Here is a 26,334-nt window from a genome sequence, read left to right on the forward strand (position 1 = left end):
GTCACTAAACTCCTCGATCGACCAACAAATAACAATGTCATTTCAATTTGGTGATGACGTGACACTGACACATCTGACTCGTGATGTGAGTCATCCTGATACTTGACTAGCTTAGTTAATGGGAGTGGGACCCATGACCCACGGGGCCACCACACCATTCACCGGTGTCGTTGGATGTTTATAGATCAATGACCGAAGTTGAGTTTCGAGATGAAAGGAAAAAGAAACCCTATCATTTCAAACACATCCTGAAATCATGACACGTGTCACTAAACTCCTCAGTTGACCAACAAATAACAATGTCATTTCAATTTGGTGATGACATGACACTGACACATCTGACTCATGATGTGAGTCATCCTGATACCTGACTAGCTTAGTTAATGGGAGTGGGACCCATGACCCACGGGGCCACCACACCATTCACCAGTGCCGTTGGATGTTTATAGATCAACGATCGAAGTTGAATTTCAGGATGAAAGGAAAAGGAAACCCTGTCATTTCAAATGCATCTCGGAATCATGACACGTGTCACTGCTCAGTTAACACATTGACATAATCACATTCCACTTGCAGTTAATAGTGACATTATGAATGCCATTAATACATTATGACGGGTTAGTTAACACTTAACATGTGTCTAGTAACTACTAACTAGTGGTCCACAATTCCACTCACATTTAAACTAAAAGTGTACTGTGTGACAAGTGTGATGAATATAGACTATAGAGTATAGATTGTACAATTTTAGCACGTTAAGTTTCTTTAATTTTGCAGTTATACATTGTCTGCAGATTTAGAAATTAGAAAGGGGTTACAAATTATAATTTACAAAGTTATAGTGCAACAAAGTTATGGATTCTTAATTTCTAGGTTGAGGATTGTGGTCTGAGGAAAGCAACAAACTACAGTCTCTCAGCTCTCTGCAAAAATTGAAACTAAGGGCAACGTGAACGTGAACGGGTAAGTGCAACTACTAAAATCCTAAAAATTTACGTCTTGCATTTTAAATTTTACAACTTTACTATTTATATTATATAAAAAAAATTAGTCTGTAAGGTTTTAATTTTGAATCACCCATGTAGGCTTGTAGCTGTGTTTAAATATTTACCATGATGGGAAAAACAAATACCAAGAATAACATGGGAAAAATAATAGAATTCCACAATATGCTTAAAACACCAGGTTTTAGTGATTTATTCCATGATATACATGATCCTGTTGTTCATGGAAATAAGGGTATAATGGAGATAAGATTTGCACTTGAAAACAAGTGGAACGATCCAAATAAGGCTTCAAAATTTTGTTCATTTAACCCTAGTGTAAATGCAACTACAAATAAAATTGCACCGTGGGTAGCTGGGTTGGCACACATGGCATTACCTCAAGTATTCCCTTGCCCAAAAATTATTATGCTCTCTGCCAAAAATTATGATGAAAATAGAAAAGCAATTGTGAATAAAATTACTCAGGAGGAAATTTTGTCCATAACTGAGAGTGAATTTACTAGTCTGTTGAACCTAGGGTTTCAACAACAATAGTCAAACATACATATTGACCTGGGAAAGCTGGCAGATGATTATGAAAAATTAGATGCAGAACAGAGAGATTCTTATATCAGAGGAATAACAAGCGGTTGTAGGCTGAGTCCAAATCACATGCCTCCTTATGATTTTGAATTTTGTGTGCCATGGGCACAGGACAGTATTTCCTTGCTAGCATTTTGTTTGGGATTGGATAGTAACAAACAAGTGGATGCTAGCATTCTTGAAATGCTTTATCATATTCATTTTTAAAAAGAACCAGTAAGATATCATTTTATTGAGCACATTGTTCGTTGCATGCAAGATCAATTACTAATGATTCAAAGAGGTTCAGAGAAGACATTTAGATTCACAACCTAGTTGTGCTATCTTCTCCTTGCATTATTTGAGGCAAACAAGCTTTGCAGTCAGACTCAAGGCCAAAATCCAATATATGAGTGAACACCTCAGATAAGGATGATTGATAACAAAAGGAACTACAACAATTTTGTAGATTTCTTTTTGGCACCAATGTACCATAAAATTATAGGCACTCCAATGCCTAGATTGCCTGTTACTTGTAGAAATTGCATTCAACTCAAAAGTGAACTACAATTGGCTGACTGGTACTTAATGGAAGAGTACACTGTGTTAAGGTTTTATGATTCATGGTTAGAACCCTACAAACTTTCAATACATGTAACAGAGAGGGTATTTGTATTGGAATATGTATGACAAATGGAGAGCACAGATGTACTCTTTCATGGTCAGCAAAAGAAAAGGATATTTCCCTCCTTGCCATTCTCCTTTGGAGGGTTCACATTTGAAAGAAGAGGATTCAAAGTGGCAGAAGCCTTTTTTTCAATTTTTTGATTTGATGTTGATAGTCACTGGCGGTATGATCCACTGAACATAATTGGAGAAAGGCTTAAGGGCATTGGGACTTCTGCAAGCAAATATTAACATGAAAGTATGCCTTTGATTGAAAATTTTAAAAACATGGACTCTTGGGAGGAGGTCAAAAAATGGATGGAGAAATATGCTGCTGAAAATAATATGTCAATACAAGAATTGTCATCACAAATAATGGCATTGCACAAACAGAAAGGAAAAGTGCAGGGCATGACATCGTCCAATTTCTACAAGAAAGCTGATAAACCATCTACAAAACCTATTCCAAAAGAGCTAATGAATGAATGTATAGATGCTGGATGGAGTCGAAGCAAAATTTCTCAATTTTGGGAAATGAGTAAGAATCTCGGTGAGCCAAAGACCTCTTTAGATCATGATGAGGTTGAAGAGGATACAATATTTGACGAATTGTGGAATAAGGAGCATCCACCTGAAGCACATCACAGTGATGAACAATAGAACAACAAAATTGATATCTCTTGGTTTACCGAGTCCTGGACTTGATTTCTCAACAACGGGTTTCGTTGGAAGAGAAGTTTACAAAAAAAAGTTGGAGGACCAAATAACCTCTGATTTAGGCAACCTTCCTCGGGATAGAACTCATGAAGGCATTGCAAACTACATCAAAACATTCACAAATTTGCATACAGTAGTGGAACAAACATTGCTTGAAACTCGCTCTTCCAAGTATGGAATGCTAACGAGAATGCAAGTCATTTACCATAACATCAAATTTTTTTCCCTTCCAACCAAAGAAGAATGGAGCATACTACAGAAACTTATAGTCTGTATGTGAAAGTACTTTTAGTTTCAATCATCTCTATATCTTTACTATATATGAATATCTTTCATATTATCCTACATACTATAGTCTAGACTCTAGAATTGAGTTTAAAGTAACAAGTTTGAACTTTGTTTTTTGAACAGGATCAATGTTGTAGTCTTGCAGATGCTATTGCCTATGCTAAAATTGTTAATTTACTAACCCGGCCTATCAAATGCAAAAATGTACAACTAAAGTTGTAGAGATGTTGTAGACTTGTAGATGTCTTACTAATTTAGATTTTGAGACTTCACATTAGGCAAATTGACCTAAAGCTGTTGTTGCTCTCTTGTTTCTATAAAAGGGAATTCAAGGTCATTGGCTTACAAGAATTGTACCATATTAGCTGAATATTGCAAATGAAAACCATTAATAATTATTAATTGTGGAATTGAATCTATGATTCTATCTAATTTTCATGTTTTCCAATTCAATGTATGTTGAATAAATGAATAAAATAGAAAAAAAAATTTCATTCAGGAATTTCAAATTCAAATATGAATGATCATTGATGACATGATATAAACTACACTCTACAGTAATAATACTCTTTTTTCTCAAATTTTAATGATGAAACATAATACATTCTAATTTCTTGCTTTTCTAAAATGAACATTGAATGATAGGATATCATATAGTAGTTAATAAGTTCAAAAAATACCTATTGGTTGCCACTGCTAATTTAGCATAAATTTCCTAAATTTTCCAATTCATCTCTATGTCATCATCATCATCCAATTCTGGTAGTCCAGTTGCTTCATTGTTCTCTTCATTTTTGTTTGTGTCTTCTTCAATTTCAAGTTCACTCTGACCTCTGCTTCTATGACTCCCAACCCCATGGCTAGTGCCACTGCCAATTATACTTGTCCCACTTGGAGTCGCTGTAGGAGATTGGTTAATGGTGTTGCCCAGTCCCACCCCTCTTCTTTTCATCTTTTCTTCTAGATTTCCATTGCTTTTTGAAAAGGAAAAGCATTGACATTATACCTAGATGTGTATACCCTCAAGCATGATTCCAAATTCTTGTCTAGTTTGTTTCTTAGCTTTGATTTTAGGAAGCCCAAAGCACTAAAAACTCCCTCATCCTCCACTGAACCCAATATCATGGTTTGACATAGATCAGCAAGATTGAAGTACTCCAAAATTTCTTCACGCAACAATGTGCTCTGTTTTAGTTCTGTCCAAAGCTTTGTTGTCGAACCCTCTTCATGTGGGTTACGCATTAATTGATATTGATGCTTCATGGTCCTTGCAAAGGTGCCTGATTTCTCTCTAAGAAGACCCTCATCTAATATTCTGTTGATAGTCACTCCATTGAATTCTATAGATTTGCAAAATTTCTTTATCAAAATCAACAGCCTTCTATGATAATCTTCCTTATTGTTGAAGGACCAATATTGAGGAAACACAATTGCCATGGCCTCAAGTAGTTGATCATATGGGAATCATGATATTATTTCAAAGGAAACTCTATAGGCTATGTCCCTTGTAGCAGATGCTATAGACTCAATGATCTTGGTAAACTCTTCCCTTGTAACTCTTGTAGCTCGCTTCTTTGGGGCACTGTAGTACATTGGTATCTGAAATCCCCTTGCACACACACACATAAATCTCCATTTTCAATGATCTTTAAATAATTATCAGGATCGTCCAAATTTGTTAGTTTTCGCCAGTGATTAAATCTATCATCGGATAAATTTAGGTCAGTACGATAGAGACTATTGAGGGCTCGGCATGACATTTTACGCAACTGAGCATATTCTGCAATATACATGGCTCTTTGCTAGGCTTTTTTCATACTTAACCTCATTTCTTCTAGCATGGGAAGAAGAGATGCCAAATTCAAAAGTGTCTCTATATTGCTTAACCTCCGAAGCAGGTCGCCACATCTCTGATTTTCTGCATTGTCTCGATTTTTGTACATCAATCCAATCAAAGATTGATATTCAAAAAATACTCGATGCACTGGTCCATCCAAAGAGATCCATATGGTATCAACATCTTTTAGAAGCTTGTTTCCATTGGTAATTCCATTAGCAAAGTGTTGAAATTCCCTAAAACGCTTTGGACTTCGACAAAAATATACATACAACTCTCTTACTAAATCTTCAACCTTGTTTATTGAAGGAAACTTCTTCACAACTCTAAAAGAAAGATTCATCCTATGGGCCATACAATGAATGGCAACAACATATGGTGAACAAGAAGCCTGCATCTTTGTGCAAAGACCATTCCTTTGACCTTGCATTACTAAAGCTCCATCTGCTCCAACACAGACCAACTTCTTCGCTATTGTCAATTCATCCATAGCTTCATATTCAATTAAATTGCTCTTTACTAACTGAAATAAAGTTTTTGTTGTCGCATTGTCTCTCAATTTAGCAACAGATAGTAGATGTGGCTGGTGGACATTATTCTATACAGTATAAACATGCATGCATACCCATGAGGTATTATCTATTGCCGTAACTTCATCCAAGGACAATGCAATAAAGTTTGACTCTTTTATTTTTCTTTGTACATCCTCTATTTCAACCTGCGCAAGACAACTTGCCCATTCCCATCCACTGTTTATCGACCAATGACTGACAGGATAGTTAGGAACTTTCAGAAAGTGTAAAGAACCACTCATTTCTGGATAGTCTATCATTGGACGCCCTTTGCTCAAAATATAGAAAAAATTACTTAATTGAACAGCTTTTCCACATTCTTCTACTTCACTTGCTTTTGCAAAAATAGCATTAATAGAACCTTGAACTTCACCAGGCTTTGTCTGAAATTTTTGAAACATATAATTTTCTTCAGCATTCCTTTTATGTTGACATTGCTCCTTTGTTTTATTTCTTACCACTTTTATTTCCTTACCGTCTACAGTTGAGGTTTCGTAAATCTTACCAACATGTTTCTCTATGGTGTCTAGTTTAAGCTGCAACTGCTTTTCCTTTTTATACCTCCAACTACAAATTGCACATCTGCATTCTACTGGTGGCTCACCTACAATTGGATTGTCCACGAGCTCAATGAATGGATACTTTGCTGCCCAATCAAATTTAAATCTCTTGGCCATCTCCCAGTGACGATCAATTTTTTCTTTCAATTTTTCTCTCCCTTTAGTGTCACTATTACTGTTAATTACACCATCATCATCACCGAAGTCGATTGATTCATCCTGGTACTAGTTATTTACTAGATATTCTTCTTCAAGGTCATCTTCATTAGAGATATCAGGTTCTACAACTCCGTCACCAGATTTATTAGGCTCCCCAATTTGTTGAATGGACTCCTGTGTAGGTTGAGATTGTACAGGCTCCTCTGATGATGAACCTTCCTTACTTTGACCAACACTGTTTCGTCTATCCCCACCAAAGTATGAAGATATATTTTTGCATTTCATTGGCCTCTCTTGGACATCTCCACCTTCATTATTCCTACTCCTCTTCCTATTTAAATTTGACTATGACATCTCCATCAAATTAAGGCTGCAATAAAATACTATGGACTCATAGTCGTAGTCGTTCCGGTTCTCTACTGATCACAATACTATGAAGAAGGCTCCTTCTTTTAGCATGTTTCAATAATGAAACTCATATGTCTTAAATAGACAACTACAAATGAATCGTTTTCATTTTGGCGAATGGGCCGACTGTTACATATGATAAGAACTAATATTTGGCGAAGCTCACGTAATTTCAAGTAATTGAGTGGGCAAATAGGGCAAGAATTTGGGACCCCATTGTGTGTGATGCATGATGAATTGGGCCCTAGGAAAAATACAAGTTTCACATAGGAAAATGGGAATTTGGCAAATGATGATCATCGAAAGAGACACTCAATTAATTCCGTGGCGAATAAGAGTAAACATTAAAGAGAAATATGGGCGAAGAACTCGACTACCAAACTGAAATTACGTAATAATAGTGGCGAACATTTTGACCACTATATGAGTATTTTATAAAATATGGGCGAATCGATCAACTAGTATACGGTGTTTTTTTCGCCAATTTCTATAGCTCGATCAGGGCATATTTGCCAATTGGCGACTAATCACCACTAAAAAAATCCCTGGTTGGCCTAGTGGTGATTCATTGTACTCTCAAAAGAGAGGGCCTGATTTGTAGTGCAGTTAGGTACCTCTTGCAAAGAGTACGAGGTAGTGGTGTCGTGGACTATAAAACTATAAAACAAATTTTCCTTTCCTTTTTTTGTTCTATAAAATAGTTGGCATGAAAAATTGTAAGTATTTGTTGGAATTATCTATGTTTGCACCAAAAGCTCCAAGGTCGTCAAGGATCAAAGTTTTGGTAAGTGCAAGACTCCAAAATTATAAAGATTGAAATTAGGATTATACCTCTGCCAAATTTAACATAATAAATACTCTTCAATCTTGAACTCTTAACTAAAGAATTTTTAACCTATACACACAAATTCTTTATAATAGCTGAATTGATTTACTAATAGACTCCCTAGCCTTTGAACAACCTTTAGATTGTTAATACTTTCAGTAATTTCAGTATTAATTCTTTAGAGTGTTATATTTATGCTTTAATTAAAATATAGTCTAATAGTTCATTAGGCTCCATAACTTCTCAACCTCACACTAAGCGATTTATCATGTGTGATCACTCTCTTTCATCTCGAAGAGTGTGATGGTTATGGTAAAAATACATAGACATTTGAATCCATAAATTTGTAATGTATTTATAATTGATTGTGGAAATTTGATATCTCTAAGTCATATAATTCTCAAGATTCCTTTGTTCTATAAAACAATTGGCATGAAAACTTGTAAGTAATTGTTGGAATCATTTGTTGTTGCACCAAAAGCTCCAATTAGGTATCATACAAATGTCAGATCTAACAAGATCCATGGAAGGTCGTTAGATCATGTAACAATCTTCAAGAAGTTCCCGAGCACGGAAGCAATGGTCCAATTTTGCTAAATGTATGACTCCGAATCTGCCAAATTAAACCTAATAGATAATCTACAAAACTCTTAACTAAAGAAATTTTAACCTAGACTTTAAAAAATAAATTATAATATCATGACCCTAGGTGAATTGATTTACTAATAGGCTCCCTAGCCTTCGAACAATCTTGAACCTCCATCAAGAAAAAGGCTAGGGGTATTGTACAAAAGTGTTTTTTAAGTTTATTCAATTGTTTAAAAGCAAAATCTATGGGAAAAGTTGAAAAAAAACACACAAACAAGAAACACGCCTAAAATGTAAGCAAGTGGAGTAAGAAGACGCGTGGACTGGTATATCACTAAGGTACTGAACAGATATGGAAACCATCATGACCAGTAAAAAGTGTGTGGAGAAAGTTACAACATCTGTTTCAACGAAGCTGCCAGACTATTATCAAATTTCCGCAGTGGTTTCTCCACTATACGTCTTTTCATCTTAAAAAACTTTCTAAATTCAGGCAACCAGTAATCAAAAGATTGTATAACAACAACACCCAATAAAATCCATCCAAATACACATAAAATATTAAAAAAATCCCAATATCATGACAACCATGTTCCTGTATCATATGTCACTCATTCTCCACAAGTCAAACGATTGATTTAAATGTAGCTCAACAATTTTGACAAGAATGTCAGAAATATTCCCAAACTTAAATAATAAAACTAATTTCTCTGCAGACTGTTGTAAAATGGGGATTTTATAAAGAATTTTAGCCCTAAGAAAATTGCCAAATGTAAGAATGGAATCAAAATAATGTTTTTCCTTGAGTGCAATCATTTTGAAAGCAGTGGATCATGGGTAGATGGGCAACAACACAATCAAAAGGAGGATTTATTTTGTCCCAAGTACTAAATTTTAAAAACCAAAAGACTCCAAAATTGTGCGGACTCCACTTTCATCCAAAGTGCGATTTCCGTGCTGTACCGACCAACTAAGTTCACTATGTACGGACCAACTGTGACGCCACTAAAAGGCAACATGACGTCATCACTGGGATCTCTTGTTCTCTATAAGAGGCCCCTGCAGTTGTACTGCAAATCACTGCATAACATTGGATTTTGAGCGAAATTGGTTAAGTTTGAGAAGAAGAAAAAAGTTGTGTTCTTGATCAAGAAAAAATTGTGCTCTTCTTGATCGGGAGCTTGTGGGTCTTGCTTTAATGGCGGTTCACAATCTGGATGAGTGCAAGATTGATGTTGCAGTAGAAATATCAGACAGTTGTGGAAAGATTTCTTGGGACAAGTTTAGAGTGATTAAGAGGAAATTAGGGTTTGGGTGGTTTGAGAAATTTGGGGAGATGGTGTGGAAATTGGGTAAAGATGACCCAAGGAGAGTTATTCATGCAATGAAAGTTGGTCTTGCATTGTCTCTGGTGTCACTCTTTTATTTGATGGAGCCTCTGTTTAATGGGGTTGGGGATAATGCCATCTGGGCTATCATGACTGTTGTAGTTGTTTTTGAGTTTACAGCAGGTACAGGTTGTGATTGATTGCTAACAATTATTGGAAAATAGTGTTGTTAATTGGGATTTTGGATGTTTCAAGTAATAACATTTTAAAGTTATTTGGAACTCAAAATTTCTATCTTTGTAGTTTGTAAATTTGCATTTGTTTTGACATTTGTGTAGAAGATATCCAACAGTGAGATTTTTTACTATGATGGTCTTTCAATTATGTAGGAGTAAATCTAAAGTATTCCAATTCATCATCATCATTTGTTTTCTAATAGTTTGTGTTGGAAATTAAGTGTATATTTAGATCATAGGTAAACTGACCACAATGGTAGAGAAATCTAGTAATAATTAGAAGGTTCTAGGTTGAAATTCTCATTGGTCTATGAAAATTCAACAATTTATCAAAGTTAGAGTGAGAAATTGGAAGCAACTCTAAAATACTTCAGTTTTGAAAGTAGACCACATCATCTTCTTTCGTTTTACTTTCTAATAAAAGATCATAGAATTTGAATCTAAATAAAAATAAAAATATACACAAACAAATATGCTTTAAAATCTCTATTAATGCAACCCCTTAGTGCCATTATGATTATGCCAAGAAACGTAATGATATAGTAGCTATTATGTACATGGGTGCTCATCTATCTAATCCATTGAAGAAGGAAACAACAAAAATATGGTTTATAGCACATGAACATAGTAATCTTTTTCCTTGAGAAATGTATTTGTTAGTATTCTCTCTCAACAAGCTTGGGGAATTTGGTTTTGCAGGTGCTACATTGAGCAAGGGACTCAACAGAGGATTGGGCACAGTGGTAGCAGGTTCTCTTGCAGTTTCAATTGGTTATCTTGCTGAAAAGGCCGGCAAAATTGGAGAAGCTACTATTATCGGTTTTTCTTGTTTTATTCTTGGTAAGTTCCATTTTAATATAATTTTTAATTAATGGATGTATGGTCAGTAATTCATTACAATATTGTTTGAATGATGGTTTTTAAATTTGATTGTGTGAATATTAACATTTTTATGATCTATCATTATAAGAATGGAAAAAGAGATTATAAGAAGAAACATTCTGCTCATAGACAATGGAATTTGATCTAAAAAGTTGATATAAAATTAATCACTCATCTAAACAATAAATTCAAAAAAAATTATAGATTGTAAAAATCTACTTGCTGTCATTATGAACTTACATTTGTTTATTGTCCACAGGGGCAGCAGCAACATTCTTTCGTTTCTTTCCAAAGATTAAAAATAAGTATGACTATGGAGTTGTGATTTTCCTTCTTACATTCAACATGATAATTGTATCTGGATACCGGGTTGAGAACATATTTGCCATGGCTTACGAACGCCTTTCCACAATAGCAATTGGATGTGCAGTCTGCATGGCCATAAGTCTCTTTATATGTCCCATCTGGGCAGGAGAAGATCTTCACCACTCCATTGTTAAGAGAATTCATTCTTTAGCAGATTCCCTTGAAGGTAACGTCAATTGCATATCAACTTTCTACTTCTTCTTTTTCCCTTTTATATCTTAGGATTCAAATCTTAGACCATTAATTTGACCACCCAATTACTGATATTTTAAAGACTAATCAATCCGTGTTTATGTTATAACATTTCTCCTGCCTGTTGCAATGTCACAGGATGCCTGATTCAGTATTTGGATGGCTCACGGTGTCATGAGATTAGCGAGGACAAAATTGAAGAAGGATACAAACCAGTCCTAGATTCTAAAGCCAGTGAAGAATCCCTGGTACATCCTAATTTCTGCTGAGTTTTGTAAAAGAAAGCATTAGATTTTTTTCTGTTTTGTTATGGTGATAGATATGCATCTTATTTAAAAGTTCAGTAATAAATTTCAAAAGCTTTATTATTTATACCATCAAAATAATACAATTTTTAAATCAAAATGATAATTGAAAGCATTTGGATTTGATTGTATTTATTTTTCTAATCAAGTTTCAGATTTTACTTATATAATTCATCATTTTCTCTTTTCTAATTTATTACTCTGACAATAATCATAGAATATGATCTGAAACACTTTTACAAAATATGCAGCTTTAATATTTTTAATATAAATAAAATGAAGTTTTGTTAACACTCTAGCATTATTACATTCCACTCCTGTCATTGTAGAATATCTAACTACATGGTATCATTTTGCAGGCCACTTTTGCGAGTTGGGAGCCTCCACATGGAAAGTTTGGATTCAGGCATCCATGGAAACAATATGTGAAAGTAGGAAGCCTGGTTCGCCACATGGCTTACTGTGTTGTTGCTCTCCATGGCTGCCTTCGTTCAGAACACCAGGTAAGTTATCAGATCTATATTCAACATTGATCTTATCCCGGAGTTTGAATTGATATAAAAATATGCACACAATCACAATCAAATCCCAGAAATTGTTTGTCATAATTTATGAGTTTTAGAAATCTATCAACAGAGAATATCTCAGCCATTGACACAAATTTCACCTGACAGGCACCCAACAGAAATCAACTGGCATTCAAGAATCCTTCTGCCCATATGGTGGGCAAGGAAGTGGCAGATATTCTTCATGAGTTAGCTGAGAGCATAAAATGTATGAAACAATGTAGACCCAGAGAAGCCATGATGGAGAGTTTGTATGTTGCAGTTGAAGAAATGCATACTTCATTCTGTTTCCTTCCAAGAATATGTTATCAAATCCAGTCATTGCATAAACCATATCAAAGCAGCCCAAGTCTTTTAGAAGCCACTAACATCCATGGAAATCCTACACAACAATCCTCACAAACAAAGGAAGTCATGCAAGGATTGAAAGATATAAATGCCCATGTTGTCAACATAATTTCAATTGAATCCAAAGGGAAAGAAGAATACAAATCAGAATCAAGTAATGTGGGTATGAAGGAACAAGATGGCCCCACTGTAAATGGAGGAGAGGAGAATCATGTGATGTTGAATATTGCAGATAAATACAAAGCAGACTTCTCAGAGGCAATTCCACTGGCCATGTTTGCTTCACTTTTGATAGAGATTGTGGCAAGACTTGAACTTGTGATTGAATCTGTAGAGGATCTCGGAAAACAAGGAGGATTTAAATCCTAGTCTTATTATATGGTTGCTTAAGTACAGAAACTTGTTGTACTTACATTTAAGCCCTAGTTAGAATATTCTTATGAAAGATTAAAATTATAGAAAAAATAATAATATGGACTCCATAGTGCCTTGCTATAGAAAAGGAGCTGGTCCACATTTATCAGATTAGTATAAGCTTCTAAAGAGAAAGCATTTTCTCTACGAAATACAACAGAAATTTCTACTGATGTACGAACAGAACATTGATATGTATGTGACAATATCAAGAAAGGTTATATAAATTGCATTATACTTTTAAAAGTTTTGATGTTGATTTCCATTTCTCTTTTTTGTTGGGTCACTCATCAAAACGCGTGAACCATTTGAATTTTTTTTATATATATAAAATTAATGACTTTTCAACTTCGTTATTATCTTTTGAGGTAATTTAATCGATTATAAGTTAAACATTCTAGTTAAATTATTTATTCAAGAGTTTAGAAGATTAAAGTTAACTAAAATAATATAATATATGAGTTTCTTTTATAAATAAATTAAAAATAAAAATAATCAATATTTAAAATCATAAAAGCTTTGAGTTGGTTTATAAGATCAAATGTTTGGTAAGGTTGTGATAAGGATTTAGGTTCTTCTCATATAGATCTAATGTTCAATTAGGTTGTTTGAGCCTATCCTCATCCATTTTGGATGACTAACCTTGCCCCAACACAACCAGAATTGGGTTTGTAGGTTGGATTGGTACATAAAAAATAACTACCAAAGTTTTGACTTCCCTAAAAAAACTTCCCCAACGGATAATTCCTTGAGTGAATAGATAACAACATCAAGGATCAATTGATCATATAGATAAAAGATAATAATTGCATTACAACATCCTCATTGCATAGAGGTTTTGGACAAATTCTCAACTTAAGCATTGTGAAATAGATTGTATAATTGATTATTTTTAGCTTCATGTAAGACTAAACAAAGATTGCATGTGAGAGGAATTTATGATGCCAACAATTATCACAAGACATAAAGTCTTCCAAACAAATAAATTAAACATTATGTACAACCCATGCAAACATTAATTTTACATATATCCACTCTTCTAGAAAGCGTTTAGACTTTTAGATTTGTGATAAAATTGTATCAAATTCAACTATTTATTTATAACTTGATTTCTCTTAATACCTTTCACTCAAAACATGTTATTTTGTAAATATGTAACTTTATTGTATTTTTTTAATATAAGAAAGGACTATTCATCAAAAAAAAAATCATAGTATTGAAACATACCTCATATCACTTTTCTTCATTAAAGATTGAAAATTTCTCTATTACCATTTATATCTTTTATAAATGTAAATATTTTTAAGAACTATCTTATCATATTTTTTTAATAATATTTTTAAGATCTTCACAAAGTTTTCAGCATACCAATCACTTAATATATTCACATAATATAATGAAAATAAAAATCAAATGAATACAATAATATATTATTTATTTATAATTTAAAGTATAAATGTAAATAATATTCATTACAAGACTTACAATATAATGAGACGTTGACGAATAATGAATTACAAACGATGTCAAGTTGATTGCTCATTACAATCTTTTGAGAAACTATAAGGTGCGATCATCTTGAATATTCAGTGGTCTTAAGCTACTACTAAATATCTTAATATGTAATTGGCCTCTTTTCTTCAAATGTGAATGAATGATGTTACTACTAACTGCCAAATTAATTAACTTATTTCCTTAACATGTGAATGAATGATATTCTTATTAAGTACCAAAAAGTAATATGTTATGAGCTAATACTCATAATTGTATATTTCTCAATACAGGGGAATGTGAATGTGTTTTAAAGGATTTTTTTTGAATGAATGCAATAAGACACAAGCATGGAACTCAATGTTATGTTATTTATAAATTTCTAAAATACTTAAGAAATATTACACAATATTAGAATATGATGTGTTGAAGTTCTAATATCAATTTAAAGGTTCTAATGTTATCATATGTTTTTACACAATAAATCATATTTATACTATAATGTACTATTCTTAAAGAAGCTATAACTAGAGGAGCTTACCTAAGATGAAAAGGAAAATAAAAGATTCTTTAAAAAAACATAAAATAAAGTATATATTGCATTAATCTAAGATAAATATATAAAAATATCAGAAGTATTTAGAATATCTTCTAAGTAGTAAATACACTAAAAAATTTTAAAATTGATTGAAAAATAATAAATGTACTTAGTGAGAAAATTGTAATAAGTAAAAAACTTAGTAAAAACCAAATAAATAACTTAGTTCTCTTAATCTTTCTCATATATGTAATCTAGACCTATGGATTCCATCTTTTGAAACATTCTCAATATCTCCTTATGAAATATGACACTCAAATGCTCTAAAATGAAATATAACTATAACTAATCTTTACAATGCTTGAATGCCTTGAATCAATATACAAAGATAATAGACGAGTAATCTCAATCATAAATGAGATTTTGAATTTTTAGTAAGTAAATGAAAAATCAATTGAAATCACTTCCATGATTATAGATTCTAACTACAGTAAACAAAGATAAACTAAATTTTGTAATCGTATCTAAGAATTAGTAAACTTTCGCATTCTCAACAATAGTTAACATAAGGAGTGACACCACAGGATCATTCTACAGGTTTCTGGCTCCAACTACTGCTGGATAAATTAGAGGAGAAGGAGAAGAATAAGGAGAATTAGTTCTCCTTGTGTGTTAAGTTTTAGTTTTAATCTCTTGTTATGTTAACTGCTTTAGCACCCCACCCTTTTCGACGTTGTTCATGGTGCTGTTATGGACTATTTGCTTCCTATACTTTAATGCAGGAGTTTTTAGAATTAAAAAAGAATAAGCTAAATTTAGTCTCTTTTGACTTATAGTTGTTCTGCAGCATTTTGTTTTTCAGATGACCCCAGTTTTCTGACTGCTTTTAATATTTTTAATTTCAAAAACAATAGTACAGCATGTAGTACACTTATTATCATATTACAAAAGTCTCACTAACCAAAACAATAGACCCAAGGTGTCAAGGTAGAAGGCATGAACATGGTATCGTCACCAAGAGAATTCTAAGCTCTGTAAAGATTGGTCGCACTCAGTTTCTTCAGAGTTATGGAAGCCATGGCCCCATCATGGCAATAGAAACACCAAAGTCTTGAAAACAATAATAAAAATAAAGGCGAAAACCAAAGAGAAGACAAACATAGAACAAAGGCATTATCCGACATGTTTGAATGACTCCTGTTGAATGGTTGCAGTGGGTTCTCCACTTAATTTCCTTATTAAAACATCTGTCAATCAAACCCAAAAATGCAACATCTTGTCGACCATTCTTTTTTTCCCCATAATTGCATTTCAATTGTTGATTTATCTTTAACGGCTCGAAGAAAAACTCCCTGCATTATAATATTGGATTGTGTGGCTGAAAACACTATCACCTTTCAGTGGATCAAATAACTGATATGAAATGAATCAAAACCCTATGTCAGACCAATTGTTTTGCAGTTTTGTGAAATCTGTTTAAAAATGTTATCAATGATTCAGTAGATATACTCTGACATCTTCATTCTTCATTGCCGGGGAAGATACGATGAAATGAGGGCCACAAGAGGCCACGCGCACAATAATTATGTTGAAGAAATTTGAGAGACAATTACCCAACAGGAATACAATTTCTTTGTACTTGAGATCTGACAGAATCCAGATCTAATGGAACCCATTTTATCATACGTGAAGTAGTATTGCGTATGGGTTTATGGTAAATTGTTGTTTACTTATTTTGGAAATGTTCAAGTTGATGATAGATTTGAGAAGTCACATTAGTTGAGCGCACTTAGTATTTGGTAATAGTATATCTATGAGTTATCGTACTTGTTAAAAGTTATCTTGGTGGAAATAATATCTTTATATTTGGTCAAACAGATATTAAGTATCGAAGTTCAAATTTATGAGAGGTATGACATAAGGAATGAGGTCAAGATTGGGTTCCCTCAAGTTGATAGGAGATTGATCAATTCAATGGTTGAAAGTTACTAGTTGAATATGATTAGTGTTGGCAATAGTATATCTTTTAGTTACACCATACAAAGTTTAAATTGTCAGAGGTATTGATAGAAGGGATAGAATCAAGATTGGACTCTATACTACTTTGGTGGAAAGGATACTGATTTCTGATCAGAGAGATATTAACAACCGAAGTTCAAATTGTAGGAGGCATGACATAAGGGATGAGGTGAAGATTATGTCCCTTTAGCTTTGGTAAATTATTTTGGGAAAGTTCAAATTTACGGGAGATTGATCAATTCAATAGTTAAAAGCTCTACTAGTTGAGTACAATTAGTGTTGGCGATTGTATATCATTTAGTTCCATCATCTAAAGTTTAAACTGTGGGAGGCATGATATAAATGATGGGGACAAGATTGGGTTTTGTAACTTTTTTGTGGAAAAGATGCATTGATTTCTAACCAAAGAGATATTAACCATAAAATTCAAATTGTGGGAGGTATGACATAGGGGACGAGGTCAAGATTGGGTCCCATGCAACTTTGGTGGAATGAATAGCTATAATCTCTATATATTTTTACCTCAATAGACATCAACCTAGACTTCTACTTTTATGTCAAATAATAATAAGAATTGGTAGATCCATAAAAAAAAATTGATACATATGAAAGATTCACATATAGATATATGAGTATTAGATGCACTTAAAGATTATAAAGTAGTGTTGTGTGTGTGTGTGTGTTATTTTTTCCAATATGACCCTTCCACTTCCATTTCCACTCTTCCACTACCTTGCCAATTCTTGATGTTATATTCCATTGTCTTTAGAATCAAACATTGGAAAATAGATATCAAATTTATATTAAGAATTATTGTTTATCACAAATTTTTGTTGCCATTATAAGAAAGTCTTGAACAAGATGAAAAATCAGATTAAAAATTATATTTCAGTTAAATTAATAAAATATATACTTCAATTTTTAGTTCTGATTAAAAATATATTAACCTACACATAAGATTTTTATTATTAAAAAGATATTAACCTACATTTAAGATTTTTATAAAGTCTTCCACTTAAAAATCTCCTTAAAACTTCCTTTAATGGAAAAATCACACACCCACTATGTCAAATGGAAAAAGAGTAGATGAATATTAAAAGAAAAGAAAGTAATTTTTCAGTTCCCTTATTTAGCTAGACATATAAATGTGATAAATGGATAATTACCCTTGCCACTCGTTAATGCAGGACAAAGTGATTTATCCATACAAACTTCATCTCTATCCTATCTATAAAAAGCTCCATTGTTTTAAAAAGTTGCTCAAGCAAGTGTCAATTTGTGAGATAATTGTGTTTATTGCTCACCAATGGCAACTGATGGTCTCTCTCACTGTAATATCGACATTGCATTGTCTGAGCTTGAAAATTCTGAAATCAATTGTTTTCGAAGTCTTTTTGCATGTATGAAGAAATTGAGCCAGCTTTTGGAGACACCTGCGAAGAAAATATGGAAGTTTGGCAAAGATGATCCAAGGAGAGTCATACATGCAATCAAAGTGGGCCTCGCATTGTCTGTAGTATCACTGTTTTATCTTATGAAGCCTCTCTTTGATCAAGTTGGTGATAATGTCATTTGGGCTGTCACGACTGTTGTTGTTGTTTTTCAGTTTACAGCAGGTATGTTCTTTGTACTCATTCGCTGAAGAAGTTAGCATTGGGCAAGCTTTTATTTGTTAAGATTTAGGAATATCTATATATTTGATTGGAGTTATGAACTATTTATATGTGTATCTCATTTCTAAGAGAAATTCAATCTTGATGGTAAAGAATTCTAATATCACAATTTTACTATCATATGATATGTTATATTATTTTTGACAAAATAGTTATTAAAATTTAAATTAATCAATTCTGTCAAGCCTATATTATGGAAAAAGAAAATAAATATAATTCTATGGCTAATTATTTTGCAGTCAGTTTCTCTCTTTTTGCCAATGGTTATTAAATTTATTATTTTTAATAGAAATAAATTGGATTACATAGATGTTAGCATCTTTCTTTTCACATATGGAATTTCAATTATTTGGGTAGATATATATCTAGATAAAAAATAAATTTTAAATTAGTTTTTTGGTCAATGGATCTTTGGTCTGTTGGTGAAGGTATGTAATTTTTTATGAGCTCACCAAGGATAAGTCTTGTTGAGTACAAGGCTGTGACATCAGAAGAGACGAGGCTAAGATTGTCCTTAGATGAATTTGGTAAGATGAATGCTCTTCAATGACTGAGATTATATTCATTATTTCAAAATAAATTGGAATGAATACTCCTGAATCAAAACCTCTTATTTGAATAAGTTTCAGCCTAAGACCTAAGGTTCACATATGCAAATTTAGTAGAATAATTATTCTTCAGTTCTCGACTCTTCAAATCATACTTTTGTATTGAATAGCTGAAACAACTTTATAAATAAAAATTTCTTCATAAAGAATCAATTCTAATTATAGATATAAAGACATTGAATAGTTGATATGAGAAAGTTAAATACTTAACCAAATTTTTGGCTATTGGGTTTTCAGGTGCTACTCTGAGTAAGGGGTTAAATAGAGGACTAGGCACGGTGGTGGCAGGTTCTCTTGCTGTACTTGTAGGTTACATTGCAGACAAGACTGGCAAAATTGGAGAACCTATTACAATCAGTTCTTCTTGTTTTATTCTTGGTACTCCAACTCAGCTCTAATGAAAGGAGGACCATGATAAATATTTCTAAACATTTTGATCCATTACTTGGTAGGGATGGGAATAATTCATTATGCTCATGCTTCTTTTGTTGTTGTTTAACAGGGGCCCTTGCAACATTCTTTCGTTTCATCCCCAAGATAAAATTAAAGTATGATTATGGCGTCATGATTTTCATTCTTACATTCAGCATGATAACAGTGTCTGGATACCGAATTGAAAACATATTCAGTATGGCTTACCAACGCCTTTCCACCATAGCAATTGGATGTGCAGTTTCACTCATTATAAGTATGTTCATATGCCCCATCTGGGCAGGGCAGGATCTTCACACCTCCATTGTTAAGAGAATTCATGGTTTAGCACATTCTCTTGAAGGTAGCACCATCATGCTTCAATTCACCACAATAGAAACCATTTTATTTCACTAAGTGAATAACATTTTGTCTGAGCTGGTACACTGTTGCAGGCTGTATGGTAGACTATATGAAGCTTTCTCAGTATTCTGTAATAAAGGAGAATGAATCAGGATTAATACTAGAAGGCATTATCTACAAAGGATACAAGGATGTCTTAGATTCTAAAGCAAATGATGAATCCTTGGTAAACAATAAAACTCTCCTATAAATACATCTAATATGTGTTTATCAGTTTATATATATATATATATATATATAATTCAAAATATACACAATCAAATTCATAAACAACGAAAACAATGTTCTGAACCATTCAATTTTTGCAGGCCAATTTCGCTAGTTGGGAACCAAGACATGGCATGTTTGGGTTTAGGCATCCTTGGAAACAATATGTGCACGTAGGTTGCATGCTGCGTCATCTGGCTTACTGTGTAGTTGCTTTACATGGATGCCTTCGTTCAAAATATCTGGTAACATTTCATTACAGGCATTTTATAATTATATATGATGAGGAAAGAATCAGTATATATAATTTTCCAGTAAGCCAACAGCCATTTTCAATAGTAGGCAAAAATATTTTCTATATTGTATGATATAAATTAGGAGATTTGTGTATTAGTACTGGATAGATTGTATAAATTTTATAATGGTAAAATTGAACGATTATTTAAAAATATGTATGAGATGTCAATTCAAAATGACAACTGTTCTATAATTGGATACATAACAAATCTTTCAATGATAGTTATAATATCTACAAGTCCAAACAATAGCTATAAGCACTTAGCTCATTTATGAAGATAAGGAAAAAGGATGGGTACATGGGTACTTAGAGTACGAGTATGGGTTCTACTATTTTTTTAAATGAGAGATGAGGGTACTTGGGTACTTCAATTTTTTTTTAATATAATTTTATATTTATAGAAAATCTGAAATTATGAGTCATGACAATATTTTCTAGAAATAAGACCACTAATAAAGTTTGCAATTGTAATGCATGCTTTGAGTTTCAGATTTGCAATATGTTTGTAACAATAACATATGACAAATGCTTAGATGCATAACATAAAAGGCAGACTTTAAGCATGAACAAGATCATAAATCATATAACAATGACATATTGCAAATGATAAACTTTTGATTTGAAAAGTTTACTGTTAATTAGTATTGTATCAAAGTTTCTTGAAGTAATTGTGTGTTGAGTTAAGCTTAGTAAACAAAAAAATGATACACACAAAACAATCAATTCAAAAATCAGAAATCTTAATCAAGATGCTTAAGCTATAATGCTCTCCATTAAATACTCAATACTTGAATACATAAGTACCTTACTAGAAACGTACACGTATCCATACAACCTAAATAAAAACTTCAAAATAAATACAACTTAATATATTAATATATGTTTTATAATAGTAAAAATAAAATATTTCATACTTGTTATATAGATTTTTTTTAAAGATATATAATTAGACACTTTATTAAGCTCTTGGCAGAATTCTTTCTTTTTACTGAAATTTTTACCATGCAGGCACCCCACATCAATCTATCAGCATTCAAGAAACCCTCAACTTATAAAGTGGGCATGGAGGTAGTAAAAATACTGCATGACTTAGCTGAGAGCATAAACAGTATGAAGCAATGCCCTCCTCCACTATCCATGATGCAGAGTTTGCATGTTGCAGTTGAGGAACTCAATACTTTAGTCTGCTTTCAACCAAAATTTTGGCACATAATCAAGCCAGATCAAAATTCTACTCAACAATCCTCACAAAAAAGGTGCTTAGCTGAACTTCACAAGCCAATACATGTACTTAAAAATTATGCCCATATCGATATTTCCACTGAAGGGATCTCCATGGGTTTGGAAGAAGAAGATTCATGTTTTGATAAACAAGAGAAGCATATATTGGTAGGTGTTGAGCCACCTCCTAAATTTAACATGACAGTCAGTTTGGAATATCCAGAGGCAATTCATTTGGTTACTTTTGCATCACTTGTGATAGAGATAGTGGTTAGACTTGAACATGTAATTGAGGCTGTTGAAGAACTCGGCACACTTGCAGGGTTCGATCACTAGGCCTACTCTCTCATAACAGTGAGCATAACAGTATAGGCTATTTGTTCTCATACTCTTACAGTAATAATAGTAATGGGTTGTAGTCTAGATTAATTATTATTATGTGTAAAGTTTGAGTAAATTTGAAATCAAGAGCTCGCATATGAGAGATTCACAAATTATCATTGTGTTGTAGGCTCTTGCCTTGTCTTAACATAGATTTAATGGATTTGCTGATAGAAAATATAAATATGCTAATCAATAATATTTTCTTATTAATATTTTTACATATATAATAGTCCTTCAATGATCTGTTTTTATTCCAATAAATTCTTAAGTACATTCTAAAATTTGAAATTATATATACTTATATTTGTCTTGATATTCTTATTTATTATTATGAAATGAAAAAACATATTCTTTTTGTAAATGAAATTTTCAATAAAATATTATGTTTATAATTTATTTTTATTTTTTAAAGACATTGAAAAGTATTTTAAACTAAAATAACATTCTAGCTGCATCAATGTTAGAAGTTCATTTAGTCAAACCGTCAACAAAAATATTCACTCTAAAGAAATATGATAAAAATGATGAAATTAAAAGTCAATGCTAGGTAGAGAATTTGTGGCCAATCTCTAAAAAGACTTGGAAGCTTTCCCATTATGCAAAAGAGAAACCAAAACTATTGAATCCATCTCACAAGCTATTTCCATAGCTAGTAAGATTAATTGAGCCTCCATGTGATAAAATGTAGCAATCTAACAACTAATAAAAACAAGTGAACTAACTTAATATATAATATTCCTCTAATTCCATCAGTCCCTATACAACTCCTAAAGTACCCCACGAAGAACCATCATTATTAATCTTAAAAAATTCAAAAGAGGACTGGACCATTTAGCAACTTTATTTACCTCATTCAAAAATCTACCTTTGTTTCAAAAAAGTCAACTGCTCCAAGTCTAACTTATGAAAAACTAGATTATCAAAAGAAGAATGAAAAACATTCAAAGAGCACTTGGAACCTTTTCCCTAATACATCTAATAAAACTTTCATAACCTTGAAAATTTTAAATATTTCTTCCAAACCAATTTTTTCAAATGATGACATTCAATTAATAGACGATAAGGTAGGAGAGAAATCTAAATAGCCCAACATTAGATATAGAAGAAGCATTCAAACAATGGGGTGATTCTAAATAGACAACTATTATCTCCACAAGTCATAAAAAATGACATTGAAAGAAATGATAAAACACAATCTCCTCACTAGACCCACATAGAACATATTAAGGACCTTGAAAGCCTCATTTTATGTTAATCCAAATGATACACTTATGATGAGAAAAAATCTAGAAAGAAACATCATGGTTGTCCAACAATATGATATTCATCTTTTCCACCAAGGAAAAGCCTCATACCCATTTCAATCTTATAGAAAAAATTTATAGTCATTTGAAGCTGAATAAACTCCCTTGGATCATAGCCCCAATCATTTTAATTCCTACCCATAGACCAACAATTCATATCTTTCTAAGAAGTAATGTGAGTGTTACACACAAGATTTGAAATCAATAATTTTATACCAACAAAAACTACTGCAAGATATAAGATCAAGAAAGTGGGGTGAAGAATAAGAAATAAGCAAAAATATCCTAAGAATTTTATTGTATTTCTGTTTTTTTGTTTCTTAAAAAATTTGCTAAAGTTGTTAAAGTTGTTATGGAATAAACGACTTCAGATTTTTATCTTTAATTTTTTAGTTACAACTAATATTCTACCAAAATCTTTATGTAACCCCTTCAATTTTATAAACCAATATAAATTTTATTTTTATTCTGATCCTCTACCTACTTTAAATATATTAAATAAATTGTTAACACAAATTTTAAATATTCACATTGGAAAATATAAGGGTTGGACGGAATAATTGAATGTTGAACTCACATCAATTTATGAGATGACAAACAGTTGATCTTAATTGATTAGCTTACGAATGAAAGCAACAAGGAAGAATAGAGGAAGCTTAGGGACAAATAGATCTTTATGTTAACTTAATGAAACCACAAAGGAAAAAAAAAGAAAAATGGAGCCTAATCAGGCGACAAACATATAATCTTGCCTAATCACTGCTAATAATACCACAGACAGGAAAAACAAGATGCCTGAACGACAATAACCAAAGCATATATACATCCAGGTCAAGTTATCACTGAATTTTCATTTGGACGTACAAATGCAAAATTATTTGGAAATGATATTCAACTGCTGACAATAAACACCATCAGCTACACTATAGTTTGTTTGATTGTAGTTATTTGAGCACTTTTCATTTATTGTAATTTAGACCATAAGCAAGTGTGATGTAATGCTACGATAAAGTGACTTTGAAGTTGGTTTAATAACATTTTGAAGCTAAAGATACATTGTGATGACTAGTATTTCTCTAGCCTTCTCAAAGATTGAACTAATGAGGGAGCCCTTATAGAGGTACATTAGGCGTAAGGGAAGCTATGAAGAAGATTGCATGAGGATATTTTATTATGTTATCATTGTGTGTTGTTTGGCATTTTTGTATTAAGCTGATTAGTTAAGTTTTAGATTTAGAATTAGAGGTTTGGATTAATAAATTATTATTAGTTGTTTTTGTGATTATAAATTATTCATTATTTCTTATCTAAATGTACTTTGACTGGTTGAATGAATGGATCGAATATAATTCTAAATACATTGAGTTTGAAATTGTTCTATCGTGTGTGATTTCGAGGTTGTCTATATTTGGTTGGCTATTTATTTATATTGTCTAGATATTTGTGTCACCTTCTAGGTTATGTAATTCATCATCAATATCTCCAATTGTTACATATACAATACATGCCATATATTTGATGATCAACATGAGAGATACAGGAAAAATCAATATTTGTCAAATGTATTAAGGAAGATTTTATGGATAAGGTATAGGAGAAATACAATAACGAGGAAGCAAGTTTTAAGAGAATCAAAGTATAACCATAAAGCACAATGCAAAGTAAAAACTTTATGATAAGAGAGTGTGAAGATCTGGTAATGTTATTGTGTACTTGAGTGTATCCCTTACGACAAATTTGAAAGTGGAAAATTAGTAGTGTGTTAATAATCCATGTGTCAATTATCCATGATTGTAACCTTGTTGTAACAAGTGATTTTAGTTTAGAATGTGAGAGGGTCATGTTGAGCCTTCCATATTTAAAATGAATTTTCTTCTAATATGATCTCAATCTATTAAATTGCATGCACAAACAAATATGGTAGGACTTAAAGGATCATAAAACTAAATATCTAAGAACATGCTTTATTTCAACCTCAATTAGAAATAATTTTGATGAATTTCAAATAACCTATAATTTAGTGACCATTATTGCATTGCATAAGAAACACTATATCTAAGAAGGATTGCAATGGATTCAATAAATATTTTAGAGATAAATGCATGTAACCACCATATTACATGTATAGATTTTGCACATCACTCTCTTGAAATAATTTATAAATTTCATAGAAATTTTCATCTTGGAGATCATATAACACAAATTATATCACAACATAGGAAGAAAATAGCCACAAGATGATATGGTGCTTATTAATTTGCAATTGGTATATGAGTTGTTCTAACTCCCTAATTTTAGAAAAAAAAATTGCAAAACTTAAATATATTTTTAAAAATCACTTAAATACCTCCATACTCGGTGTCTAAAACTAAAAAAACAAAGAAAATTTTCTCTACATCCAAAAATGATCTTTAGGTTAAAAACTTAAAAGTTAGATTTAATTTCAAATCCTAACCCCAATTTTTTTTTTACACATTGTCCTAATTGAGCATAAGAAGAAAATTATAATCAAGCACACTATTAAAAGGATTTCAAATTATTACACTGTTAATAATATATTATTGTAGGAGAAAGGAATATGAGTTACTAGCACATATTATCATATTACTAACATGGTTGGCCTTGCACCTTTGTAGGTTTAGGAAGAGTGCTTAAAAATTATATAATGTGAATGCATCTAGAACCAAGATGAGTTTGGAGTGATGATGAACTACACTCATAAATTTTTTTGATAATAGGGTCTATTTGATATTCTCAAAAATTTAATTCATCTTTGAAATCATCACCTAGAGAATACTGGAATTCCTCATAGCCTTCATGGGTTCGTCTATGACATAAGAGACTTAACCATTAGACCAAAACATTCTTTGATGATAACAACTAATATGTTTGATTCACTAGGATAGTATTAAAAGGTGTAAGGAAGGGTTT

At 32.2% G+C, this 26,334-nt stretch overlaps 2 protein-coding genes across 2 annotated transcripts; both read left to right on the top strand.

Moving 5' to 3' along the window:
- Positions 1-9,268: 9,268 nt before the first annotated feature.
- Positions 9,269-13,072, top strand: LOC149542069 (aluminum-activated malate transporter 12-like). Its single transcript, XM_089796156.1, has 6 exons — positions 9,269-9,700; positions 10,453-10,593; positions 10,895-11,167; positions 11,332-11,441; positions 11,858-12,001; positions 12,173-13,072. The coding sequence occupies exons 1-6, from the start codon at positions 9,388-9,390 to the stop codon at positions 12,779-12,781; spliced, it is 1,590 nt and encodes a 529-aa protein (XP_089652282.1). The 5' UTR covers positions 9,269-9,387; the 3' UTR covers positions 12,782-13,072.
- A 5,108-nt stretch (positions 13,073-18,180) lies between these two features.
- On the top strand, positions 18,181-22,051 carry LOC149542070 (aluminum-activated malate transporter 14-like). The gene is made up of 6 exons (XM_089796157.1): positions 18,181-18,490; positions 19,393-19,533; positions 19,658-19,930; positions 20,022-20,155; positions 20,298-20,441; positions 21,503-22,051. The coding sequence occupies exons 1-6, from the start codon at positions 18,181-18,183 to the stop codon at positions 22,049-22,051; spliced, it is 1,551 nt and encodes a 516-aa protein (XP_089652283.1).
- Positions 22,052-26,334: the final 4,283 nt, after the last annotated feature.

Source organism: Cupressus sempervirens, chromosome 8 (assembly GCF_028749045.1).
Source record: "Cupressus sempervirens isolate cs-2001-9-10 chromosome 8, ASM2874904v1, whole genome shotgun sequence".
Lineage (NCBI taxonomy): Eukaryota > Viridiplantae > Streptophyta > Pinopsida > Cupressales > Cupressaceae > Cupressus > Cupressus sempervirens.